Source organism: Centroberyx gerrardi, chromosome 2, assembly GCF_048128805.1.
Source record: "Centroberyx gerrardi isolate f3 chromosome 2, fCenGer3.hap1.cur.20231027, whole genome shotgun sequence".
NCBI lineage: Eukaryota > Metazoa > Chordata > Actinopteri > Beryciformes > Berycidae > Centroberyx > Centroberyx gerrardi.
In genome coordinates, this window is record NC_135998.1 from 20578337 (window position 1) to 20591784 (window position 13448).

Sequence of the window (13448 nt, forward strand, 5' to 3'; positions counted from 1 at the left end):
AAATAATAAAGTTACAGCAAAATATGGTTAAAGTTATGTTGGAATCATAACAACGGTTAAAGTTACAACAAAATATGGCTAAAGTTATGGTTGTTCATAGTTCAATCATAGTTTATTATGAAATTTGGTTTACTAAGATCCAAGTTGCCAGGTGGGAACTGAACTTGCACTCCAGAATCACTCGTCTCTTTCCTGGATCAGAGTGTTTGGAGTGGAGCCTCATTGCTCCTTGTGTTCTGAGGCTAACAGAGGGGCTGCATGTGCTCTGGGAAGCCACAGCTGTGGAGATTACACACACACACACACACACACACACACACACGCACACACACACACACACACACACACACACACACACACGCACACACACACACACACACACACACACACACACACACACGTGTGTTGATGATAATGGTTGACTAATATGCCTGGATAAACTTCAAATGAACCCCCCTCTCCTCTCTCTCTCTCTCTCTCTCTCTCTCTCTCTCTCTGTCTGTCTATCTATCTTTCTTTCTTGAAAATCTTTGCTTGAAATTATGAGCTGTAATTTACTTCCAGTGACATCCATCCATGTCAGTAATAAATTGTATTTTTTTGGTAAAACCAACCAAATAAAGAACATTGAACAACCAAATAAAGAACACTGATCATTTCAATGATAATGGTATATGGTCAGCGGGATGTGTTCAGTACATTAGGTTAAATCATGTGAAGAAATTAAATATTTCACATGCATTTTTCTTTTAACTCTTGTATGCTTAAAGTGTTTAACTTATCAAAAAATATGCACTTTTTATGACAAAAATGAGCCATAAAATTGCCATAAAAGTGAAATAAGAGACATCAGTTTTCAGTGGTGATGTCTGTGACCGTGTGTGTCTTTGTGTACTTATGATGGTTGCCTGTAAAGTGAATAGCAAAACCAATCTCTCATAATTTATTTTGACAGAACAACATTTTTATCATGTTTTCATGCAACCTAACACTGCAACACATTATTTGGAACGGAAATTCCTTCATTTCAGAGAATATTTTGAGATTTGATTGTTTGAAAGCCTCAATGTACAGTATGTCACTCATTTAATCTCATTAATCTATAGTTTTTGCATTTGGGATTAAGGAGTTGAAGAGAAAATTCAGCGCAGCAAACAAGCATTTAGTTGAAATGATGGCTTTGTGTCAAGGGTGGCTTGGGAAATCTCTGCCCCTCCCCTTTTCAGCTCTACTTAGAAGCAATAATGTTATATAATGTGGCCATCTGCTCCTCAGATTGATTTAAAAGTCCCATTATGTGACATATCCATGGTGAATGAGTGAAGCTACTTCATGTGCAATTCAGAAACACATTTAATTTGTGGTTGATGCTCTGTTGATGAACTATTATTGTGCATTAGGCCTATTATTACAATGCATTTTTCATAATTTATCTTAGCATTAATGATTAACACATTTTATTGTGCATGCATATCTGTAGCCTATGTTGGATGTGTTTTGCATGTTTGTGTTTTTGTTTTTTGTGCATGTATGTAGGCCCATGTCAGCGTTCATTATTGCTCATTCAGTTGTCTCTAAAACAGATTCATCCAGGGGTGAAGTGGATCTGATCTGTTCCCAGCCAGGCTTCCTCCTCAGTTAACCAGCAGGCCTACCGTTTACACATCAGCGTATCAAGTTGTGTCTGCATTACATTTTCTTTGTGAATGTGTCTCATCAATGTGTAGCATGCACTGCAGCGGCTGGGCAACTGAAATGTCATATTGAATCAGTTATGACTGTGTAGTGACATCTAGCGGTGCTCCTTGATTAAACTGATTAGGTGAATCCATTTGGGTCAACCAAGCAAAACCCGGTCTCTGTATGGGTGAAGGTACAATTATAGTATAGTTTGAAGAACTACCATTGCTGTTGACGTCATATTAGGCTATCTGAGGGGGATTTATGGGGCTATTATAGTTCTTGTCTGACATTGATTGACAGAAAGAAAGAAAGAAAGAAAGAAACGTGACCTTGAAACTAACTCATCTGCCTGTTTATTTATGTTATTTATTTAGGCCTGTTTATTTATTGTATACTAATTTCTTAATTTCTTTAGGCTATATCACTTTATTAATCCCCTGTGGGGAAATCTATAAAATATCTATTTCTAGTTTTGTTAATTTTAAATCTTTGTAAGGTAGCCTACATTTTGTTGTAACTCCAAGGAAAGCTGTGCTAAAACAGCACATTTCACTCCGGTAGGTTTGCTCGTTTTCTATAAAATAGTAGACGTCTATGGGCGGCGCTACAGGACAAGCAAAGCAAACTGGTTGTTCACCAGAGTGGAAGAGAGACGGTTAGGCCTCAGGGCCTGTCTCACCAGGCGAGGTTAGTGGGTTAGAGAGCTAACTTTGGCCTCAACCCTGATGAGTTTTTTGTCTCATGAAGGTGTCTCACTTTACAGCGGGTGATCACCATGGTAACTAACCTGCTCCCGAGCAGGTTCAGCTCAGGCCAAACGAGGCCCGCCTCCTCACCAATCAGCTGTCTGGGAAAATGACATCACCACACCTACAGGATCCCTGGAGGTTTTTTTTAATAGGCCTAACCTTCACTGGAAAAATTCCAGTTACCAAACCCGATATGAACAAAAACATTGGCCAGTACAATTGCATTCAAAAGAATGAGACAAGCAATAAACAGAACTGCACAGGGAGATACTATTGAATTAACACAAGGGCTCTTGGCAGGGAAACAGTGTTTAGATACGACAGAACCCCTTTGCTTTTCCTGATGATTTATTATATCAGATATAACAATAATAATAATAATAATAATAATAATAATAATAATAATAATAATAATAGATATAATACATGTTTAGAGTGTTCCCAGGCCATTTGCCCACTCTGGCTATAAAAGAGGGTTTTTATCAAATAGCAGGTAGCCTATGTTACATTCCTTGACTAGAGTCAATTAATAATTAATTAAATTTACTGTTGCATATTAAGTGCGCTGACATTCCTTCATAGAACTCCCGAGAGTGATTGATGCAAGAGATTGCGCCTATATTCCCAACACCACAGCCCATGAGGCAGACTTTGTGAGTATGAAATCTTTTCAAAACCTCAATGTGATCACACACACAATATTGTATCAATGAGAAGTCTATGTTAATGAAGGGGCAGTGATAAGCCTGTTTACTTACACATTCACACTATCTGCAATTTACCTTCAGCCTTGGCAGCAGAAACAGTGTTACTTTTCGCTGCTACAGTGTTTTTTAATTGCTCATATTTATTCATTATAATAGTTTGTTATTGAGATAAGAATAGAAATCTTAGTAATCCAAATTGTTTCCCATACTTTCCACTTTTACAGTCTAGGCCTAATACTGTTTTACCGGCAGCATATGTTTACACAATTATTTGTAATTCATTGCTTTTATTGTTTGATTATTTTATTATTTTCTACTGTGTTATTGCTTATTTTAATAGTCTAGTTGTGTTATGTGCTTGTATTATATTCCCTTTGAGTCATATTACTTTTGCTACTGCAACGACCTAATTTCTCCACGGTGATCAATAGTTTAATCTTATCATATTTTATCATTAAATGGGCTGCTCTGGATTTGTCCGTGTTGCATGTGATTGGCTATTTGGTACAAACCCCGCCCCCTTCATGTGAACGCGCTCATAGCAGGATTGGAAAATCCTGGGTTGACAGAGCGAGCTGATAACCGCCGTTAGTGAGACTTATTAGCTAGGATTGACATTGTTAGGTTTTGTGTATCTAGCTATCGCAAAGATACCCTGCCTGTGTTGAACTTGCTTCGTGAGACAGGCCCCGCACACCCTGAAGAAGAAAAAAAACCACACATACTCCAGCTCCACGCCCTCTGCCTGTTTCATTGGCCGGTGTGGGGCTTGGAGGAATTCACGATCCACTTGGTTGGTTACAGTTATCATCAATCAGATATACTGGCATGCGATTGGCTCAGCCGGTTAGAGGAAGTCAACTGTCACAACGTTTCTGGGGATAAGATCGGAGTTGACAAAAGCGAGCTGTCTCGAAACATTTTAGGCATAGTTTTAATTGCCAAGTTGTAGACTCGGCAGACCACGCTGGCGAGGATTACGTTATCTTGCTGCAAACGAAACCACCGTGCCGTGCCCAGGATTTGCTCTTACTCTGGACTCACCACCACCGCACGGCAGAGAGAAAAGGGGACTTTATTGTTCAAGGCTAGCTAGCTAGCTTTGCCAGGCGGCTTGTTTTTTTGTGTGTAGAGTGTGGACCGTAGGCTATATGGCTACGAATTTCGAACCAATATATGGACTTTCAGAAGATGAGGTAAGCTGTAATATCAATGGAGCTTTGTTATGTAGCTAGCAAAGACTGATAGGTTTCTGTAACAGGGGGTTCAATACAGCCAATCAGCCACATATAGCTAACGTTAACATTAGCTGGATAATCAAGCTAACAAGTCCTACATTCCATAGAAAGTCAGCTGTCAATTTCCTGCTCCCTGTCTACATGTCCATGGCATTAGTTTACAGACCTTTATTTCACTGATTACCGCACACTATGGCTTTACAGTCTAGAAATTACACGACAGTAGAGTACGATCGAACAAGCTTAAAATTTTTAATAAAAATTATATATTAACGATCTGTAGCTTGACCAGCGCCTATTTTGGAGCCTAGATGCGCAGGCTAGATATTGTACAATCTGTGTAGAAAATGCATGGCTGCATTACCAGTTAGCCACTCTGTCTGTTCAGATTTTAACACCATCTGTTGTCAGTGTTCAGAGCTGGTGATGGCTAGTTGACCACACAACGAGTTTGAAGAGTTTAGCCATGGCATGTTCATCTGCCATTGCCAAAGGAGCTCGTTATCCACTCCTATGCGGTGAACTCTCTTGCCTTTGACACCCATCGAGGAAATAACGTTAAGCAGCCTATAAATCAGTGTTATCATAAAAATGTTGTTTTACAGATTATGAATCACGAATCAGACATGTGAAGATTACTAATTGAAAAATAGAATGATTTGCTAATTGATCATCTGGCCTCTATCATCATTGTGACTGTACGGTGTCTGCTTTAGTCATATCAGCAAACTATCTATTAGACATTACTGGTGCGGTAAGGAATAATAAGACAACAGATTTTTTGGGATGATCCAGATGGATGAATAAAAATAATACTCTTAGATGTCCTTCCTGATTTCTTACAGGAGAATAGGGGGCGTCTCTTACTGTTGAGCTGTCTGTTTACAGCAGTGGACAAAAGAGTCACTTTTTCACTAGGATGCATATAAGATTAGCCTCAGGCAACTCATTATACTATGCAAAGGATTAGGTATTAGGTTATGTTGACTCTCAAAATATAGGCTAGTGTAGCCTTGGTCTGGTTGTTATTTTAGTCAAATACACAGTTATCTTTAAGTTGATGGGTCTTGGTGATATTGCATTGTTTAATTCTAAAATTTTGTGTATTGACTGAAACAATTTATGTTTTTTTAGTATTAGGATCAGAACAGTCAGTGGTATACCTTATGTCACAGGGTAAGAGTAATGAAACTGAGATAGTCAGGTACCAAGCCAGTTGTATCTGTTTTGGTATCTTGACTAAGTTCCTCCTTGACTCCCACTGTGAACCGTGTCTGTCAGTCTGTCATTATGGGAAGGAGAGCTAAAAGGCTTGATTATAACAGCATTCCACACGCTGCAACACAAGGGACTTTGGGAAGGGTTGGCTAGTTTTTGGCTATTCACTGTGTTACAGACTTAAAACCGGAGCTTGACTCAAGTTTCTAAGACAATTATAGGCCCACATTCCATAAGACAATAAGCTTCCTGTGAGTGTGATGTAAACATTCAGTAATGTTACACCCCTCTGAACAAGGCCGTGGCCTGAGGTAACAGCTGGGTAGGCCTGGGCTCCCCCTCCCTCCCCCATTCTCCAGCACTTATCATAATTAAAGCTGTGACAGAATTTGTTGTCAGCCATTATGTATATGGCATAAACATTACTTAGCCTACCTACTGGGGAGCAGCACGTCATCGATTTTTGTTTAACGCGCATTTCAAGTTGCAGTGTAGTATGGAAAAGTGTGTGCGAAGCAGTAAACGGAGCATGGTGTGAGGTAGGTTGAGGTTGACTACAACATGCAGTAGGTTTCCTCTGCAGGAGGTGCTGTTGGAAGAAGATGCGTGCATGCACACAGAGTAACATTAGGGTCATAAGACATAAGGAAACATTCCTAGAGAGACTAATGAGCCAATCCTGCATTGCGTATATATTTTTTATATTTTATATATTTTTTTTTTATCTATATATTTTTCTGCAGTAGTTTAATAGAGTTTTGTCTTATCTCTTCTGCTAAGTCATGAATATTGTGATCACTCAGCAACCTTCAGCAATAAGCTAGTCTTGAAAGCCTTTGAAATACCACTCAATCCTATTTAGGTCAGGGTTATTAACTTATAAAATGCAGGTCAGTGCTGCCAACAGTTTCAGATGTTTGAAGTGGCTTGATTATGAGATCATTTTTCCATGAGTTTGATCAAATGTCTCGATCCATCATCTCTTTCTTCTCCAGCATGAAACGAGGGTGCTGCGGGTTAAGGTCATTGCTGGAATCGACCTGGCGAAGAAAGACATCATTGGAGCCAGGTGAGCATCAGCTGATTTTTGGGACACACCAGAACATGCTCTTTTCATCAGAAGCATCTCTGTCATTACACTGTTGCTCACTTCATCATTATGAGAATGCTTTGTAGGCCTGTTCAGTGCACCGGTTGTGGACGCAGCTAAGGTCAGGGTTGACATTGCACTTTGTTTAGCCAAGCTAGGCCTTGGGCTAGGTAATATTTTGGCTGGTGTTGGCTCTCTAAAGATGACATATTTGCTGGGCTCCAGCCATACAGTTTTTGAAACGCACAATATCTAGGCAAAATACTTTGGTTAGAGACCAGGAAATAGCACGCACAACTCAAAAAAGTTCAAATATCAAAGAATATATCTTAGACTGGGTGCAAGGTCTAACGGATACAGAACAGAATTGAAAAGAAATGACCAGCACTACAAGTGTATAGACTAATATGTCTTCATTTATTCTTAAAACATGCAGTAGCAACAGACGAATGTGTTCTAGCCATCGGCCATCATCAGCGTCGGAGCTGAAACGCATTTCAGCCATCGGCCATCATCAGCATCACAGCTGAAATGCATTCATCTGTTGCTACTGCCGTGTTTTCAGAATAAATGAAGACATATTAGTCTATACACTTGGAGTGCTGGTCATTTCTTTTCAATTCAAAATACTTTGGTTAACGAGAATGATCTGTCAGGGACGTTTAAATGAGAAATGCCCAACGTAGGACCAAGCAGAGAAACTTGCCCTACCTATAGTGTTCTACCTTGACTTAGGGGGTCTCCTTCAGTCTGTCCTTTCAACTTTGGGCAATACAGTGTTTTGCACTTTCACTACATTCCAAAGTCACTCTTTTTATGAATAAACAAAGACCTTGAACTCCAAGACTTAGGCTAATCAATGATTACCTAGTTGCCTTCACTATCCCACTCATAACCCACTTACTTTCCCATTTTAGTCTTTACAGATAAAAGAGTTCAACTAATAATTAAACATACCTGCTATTTATTAAGATACAGCAAGACACAAATATTGAACTTTCAAACATTACGTTGATCAAAGGACTATTCTGTGAAGCTGCCCTTGTTTCCCCAATGGTGATTCTGTGATGAAGTGTAACCCACTGTTATCAGAACATTTATGTGATGTTGCATAATGCCCCTCTGTGGCGTTTCATTTAAAGATTGCATATTTTTTTTTGCATGACTAAGCAATGTGACTCATGTCCCATGATGAATCTTAATTACCTACCTTTTTGTACTCGCCTTGCTAGAATAACACTGTCAGTCATGAATAGTACGCCATTGAGTGACCATCAATCACCACTTAATCAGTTATTGCTCTGGTCATGTGACAAATGGCAAAATACTACCTTCTTAGTCCAGGCTAAATGCATCATTTTGACAGTCCAAGGCCTAACTTCATGCTTAAGCTCAACACTATCTTATAAATCAAGTGAGGTGTAGAGGTACAGGTAGGGAGTATTACTCTAAAGAATTTAAAACAAGCTCATCAGAAGTGAAGATTAGAATGAGGGCTGCAACCATTAGTCAGTGTCTGCAGTGATGTTGCTATTTTCAGATACATTGTTGAAAAAGTGATATAGCAGGTTCTCCCTCGAGTACAAATTCTTAGAAGGCTGTGTTGAGTTTTCAGTCCGCCTTCATAGTCATCTTTTTGGCCCACAAAGGTGTGCTGAAATATCTGACTAGATCTATACATTTGAATGTAATGCAAATATAGCTAGCCGTACTTGTAATGCAGTATCATATTTGGGTCCTGTTTTATACTGTGCTGAACTATAGTTTGGTTTTACTTGACTTACTCCACATGAAAATTTATGTCCATGAACTTTAAAATGTTCAATTATGTTCAATTGCTATTGTAAATTAGTCACTGAGATTGAGATTGTCGTTTAGCCATTTATATATTAAATCATGGATAGATTCATTGATAACAAATTAGATGTTAGTTGCAGCCCTAATCATAACAGAAATTGATTATTTTTTTCTCTGTACAAGTTGGATCCTCCTTAAATGTCTTCAGATTTCACTGAAGGGGTTTTCTTTTTTTTTTGTTTGAACATTTTTATTGAGAATGGAGACCGAAGTACAGAAACATTTGTAAATATGCAAATTATGACATTACAGATACCATCTCTATCAGTAAAAGAAGAAACAATATATAGTAATAATTCAACATATAAAATAGCAGTAGTATCTATATATAAATATAGCCTATATATAAACTAATAATAAAATAAATAAATAGAATTGATAGTAATAATAATTAAATTAATAATAACAACAGTAAGAAAAAATAATAAGAATATGCTTGGTGATACAGCAGTGCATATAAAAACCAAAAATAAGTTAATTAATGTGTGATAATAATAATAATAATGAGGACGATAATAAAGAAGATATAAGTACACAAAACCCCCAGCCTGAAGGGGTTTTCTTCCCGGAATGGCCTACCCAGGAAATACTCAGAACAGGCTGCCTCACTGGAGATTGCACATTACCAACATCATTCTTTAATTGCATCCTTACCAGCACCCTCAAACCTCTGTTGGTACACTGTGTGCGTGATAAGGTCAAAGAATAGTCTAGATGGGACAACGCCCATTTGGAACATAGCTGACATGCAATCAGACAGAGAATCAGAGGTTTTTTCCTGGGTAGAGTTATGGAAAAGGGGTTTCTTTTTCATTGAAATGTGATTTAAATGCAGTGGGTATCTGGCTGAAACCATCTTAAGACTAGTGTAACCCTCACCCAAATTCTAATACATGTCTGGAACTACAATCCCCATGATGTATTACCATTGTTTGTGGTACTGTGTTGTATCTGAGCTGTGAGAAAACTGAGATTGTCAGGGAATGAGCCTGACATGTTCAGCACTGTGTGAGTGCTACTCACATGCCAGAGTGCCTGTGTTAGCATCCTGACGCCCTACTGGCAGGCCGGCTCGGCTCGGCTCAGGAGAAAGCTGTAATGTAATGAAGAAACACTGAATGAGGTCTCAATGTGTGGCGAGCTACCATCGGAGAGAGAGCGCTGACTTGGCAGTCTGTCACCTCATAAGATGCTCAAACACTGCAGGCTTGTTCTTTTCTTGTGTTTGCTCCAGACAGACCCACTGTTCTGCAACTCTACTTTCTTCTATAGTGTCCTGCTCTGTTATTTTGGACTTTTTGAAGGACCCTGAGGTTTTGTCTTTTGTTGGTGTTCCCCTGAGGTGTTGATGGATAGAAACTTGGAGAACTTGTGCAATCAAACAGCTTTTCCATTGGTGGCATTGGTGCTACCAACTTTGTCAGTCGGAGGCACCAGCATAAGATTTGGTCCTAGCGTTTTTTAAATTTAAATATAAATCTTTTCTGCTGTCATCCTGGTGACAGCGCCTGCAGCTATCTCCTCCTGTTGTTCCTGCTCCCTGCCTTCCTCCTCAGCATCATCAGCACCACTTGGTGGCTCTGTCTCCTTTTCTCTCTCCCCTCCCTTCTCCTCATTTTTCTTTTCAAAGTACTCCGCTATAGACCGCTTCATCTTTCCATTGACAACGTGGTTGTTGTTAAACTAACTTAAGTTCGTGTGACTGTCCGTTACTGTGAAGAATTAGATTTTTTTTAAATGCAGTGTCAAGGTTAATGGAAGCCAAGATGAGCAAAAGTGATTATAGGCTACATGACTAACTACAAATATATAAATAAATACACGTAAAATAAAGAACAGATTAAAATGATTGTACACGGTTGTTTAAATGAATCATTTCTCCCCACTCGCACTAATGCGACCAAGTCAAATATGAACTCGCTTTTCTTTAAAAAATGGTTGCACTTTAGAGCCCTGTCAAACAACCGGTGGACCAAGCTATCATTTGAATCCATTGGCTGTTATTTGAATGCAGTGACGAATGCTCGCTTTCATCTCCCAGACTTGACCTGAAGTAGCCTGTCTGTCTCCCTCAGCAGGATTATTACTGAGAGAGGGAAGGAGACAAGAAGGAGTCTCAGTGTAGCTGAAATACAGTAGGCCCATTGTTTTTGTTTAGTCACAACACATCACAGAACCACGTCAACACACAATTAGAGGCTGTGGGGATCCTGGAGATGTTAATTAGCAATCAAGGAGCAGTTTTGTGGGGTTCCATCTGCACAGGAAACTCAGTTCTCTTTTTTCCCCCATTCCTTGTGTCCGCTTTCTTTGCTCCCTCTCAGCTGCTTTCTTAGAAGGAATGTAAGAGAAACCCCTCCAACTCCACTCCTCCAAAACAATTTGTAGCGGATGTAAGGAAAAGGATGCAGGGGCAAGAAAATCAAATTTTAACAGGCAATCAGTTTTGTCTCTGGTCTTGATAGGAGAAGTTGTTTCAGGAGCCTAACTAGAGGAGCAGATAAAGGCTGTGAAATTAAGTAGTCCATAATTGGGGTAGCATAAGTTCACTTAATGGGAAACTTTGACCCTATTTACACTTGATATTAAAATGTGATCTGTATCTGCATATCTTATCTGGATAAGGGAAAAAAGGTGTAAACACACAGAGCACGTATTGCGATGGGGATGTGATCGGATCTGCCAGACCTTCGGAGGTAGTCTGGCTCACATTGAGATTGAGATCGGATCTCAGCCAGAGTCAGCCAGGTGTAAATGAAATCCGTACAGTATGTTCACATATGTGAGAAAGTACCGCCCACAGGGTAGAAATGTCTTGACTCAAACTGAAGTTTGCCCTCCATTCAGGACTCCAGCATGATCCGCTCCCACCAGTCATCACTCCTCGTCCTCATCCACAGTGAAGGAGTCGCTGTAGTAGCGTTCACAGCAGCTAAAGTTTGAAAACGCTGATGAGGCATAAATAACCTGTCATTATTTGTCGTTGTTGTTGTGTACTATGAAAGAATCGAAAAAGACGACCCTTCTCACTGCAAATGAAAAGTTAATCCAGGCTGTACAGTATCTCGTCTAATGACTCTACATCCGCCATGTTCATTTCTGTTGACAATCCCCCCCCCCCACCTGCTGCCTGCTTTGCATAGTGACACAAAAAATGAGATCTGATCAAAATGCAGACAGAATGCACAATGCAGACAACGAGAACGCATATAAAAATACAGGTATAAATGCAAATGGCGTGATTGGTTTGTTCATTATCCGGATAGCATATAGATACAGATTGCATTTGTGAAAGTGGTCGGTTATCCAGATTAAATTTTATTGCCTTACATTGACAATTTTATGTGTGAGAATCTGCCAAATTGATGACAAAAAACAAATTTGCCAGCCTTCACACACACACACACACACACACACACAACGTGTGAAGTCTTCCTTTTTAAAGCAAGGATTTGGGAAGGTTATGACCTGACACTGAACCTAGTGTGGCCTATTGGGAGAGCAGCAGAGGACTTGGTCTGCCTAATGAATAGTGCTGCCCTCCTCTCTACCTAGAACTCACTAGAGATTTCTACCCTGTCAGCACCTTCAGATAAACCAGCCGGCTATTTTTAAATGGCACAGTCACAGGCACTCTACTTACTATTTGTCCCGCTCACCTCAAAATGTTTTGCTGTTTCTATTCTTAGCAGTATGCTTTGTCAATAAGACATTATAGCCTTATCTCACAATACCCTAATGCAAGCAGTTTTTTTCTGCGGGGTTGTCCGTTGCTGCTCAGGTTTCAGGTCTGGGAACCGACAGGGTGACAGAGCCTAGCCTAGCACTACAGGCTCTGACACCTGTGGCCATGTTAAATTTATTGTTAGATTGGAAATAGAACTAAGGTACATTAGGTAGGCACACTAAGCACTAGATGTAGCCTATTGTTGAGTAAATGGTACAAGGAATCAGATGGGGATTCCTGTCTTCCTTTTAAGACTTCTGTAAAGTAAACATAATGTTACTGGGTGGAGTTTGTGCAGTACATGCAAGAGAGTGTTTGGTGCAGATTTGTACATTTGATGTTGGATGTGTGGTGACAAACGAAGCAATGTGACAGGCTCAAAGTCACTTTAAACAGCACTGATTTGTTTCTCTGTTGTGTCTGTTTCTGCAGCGATCCTTACGTCAAACTTTCCCTCTATGTTGCGGATGAAAACAAAGAGCTCGCCTTAGTCCAAACGAAAACCATTAAAAAGGTAAGTCCAAAGGTAAACAATGGCTTTGACTCATGCCCATCTGTAGCATACTGCCGCTCCCTTCCTGTGTCCAGCTATCAAATGTTAATTTTCCCCTCATGAGGAGCTTAGGCCAGTTGCGTTTCCTTCCATCATTAGCTCTACAAGTACAATTAGAAACGCAGATGGACTTAACATAATTCTAATTTGACCTGTGGCTGTCTCCTTCAGGCATAATGACCTCTGATGTATTTTGTTGTTTTCATTGTATCAGAAGGGTCATCCCTGCCCACCACAATAATCTCCTCCCACACCTACACCACTCACTTACTGCACAGTCATTGCAACAGTGCTTTAATATCACTCACATGTGCCCTTGATCACTCCCCTTGTAAATCACAGGCCTGAGATGACTAGCTCCTCCTATTCTCCACTTTGTGTTTTTTAACCATGTCATCTGTGAAGGAGGGAAACCAGTGGAAGGCACTGTTTAGGAGAGACTATCTGAGTCTAGAGGGAGACATAGGCTGAGCTCTGTTTCCCCCAATGGACTGTTTCTGGGGGGAAATCTGTTCACACCAGGGGGAGCTGTTTCTTGTTATTCAGTGTAACCTTCACTGAAAAAATAGCTTTAAATTTCAGAGGGGCTGTAATTTAGAAAAAACTGTCTGTATTCAGTGCAAACA

The 13448-nt window shown here is 39.9% G+C and overlaps 1 protein-coding gene across 2 annotated transcripts in view; it reads left to right on the top strand.

The window, feature by feature from the left end:
- Positions 1–4037: 4037 nt before the first annotated feature.
- nedd4l (NEDD4 like E3 ubiquitin protein ligase) overlaps positions 4038–13448 on the top strand; it is a 48422-nt gene continuing 39011 nt past the window's right edge. For both annotated transcript variants that reach the window (XM_078286323.1, XM_078286324.1), the window contains exons 1-3: positions 4038–4335; positions 6591–6664; positions 12702–12783. In XM_078286323.1, coding sequence (XP_078142449.1) covers positions 4291–4335; positions 6591–6664; positions 12702–12783 — 201 coding nt within the window. In that variant the 5' untranslated portion in view covers positions 4038–4290. The remainder of the gene's footprint in view (positions 4336–6590; positions 6665–12701; positions 12784–13448) is intronic.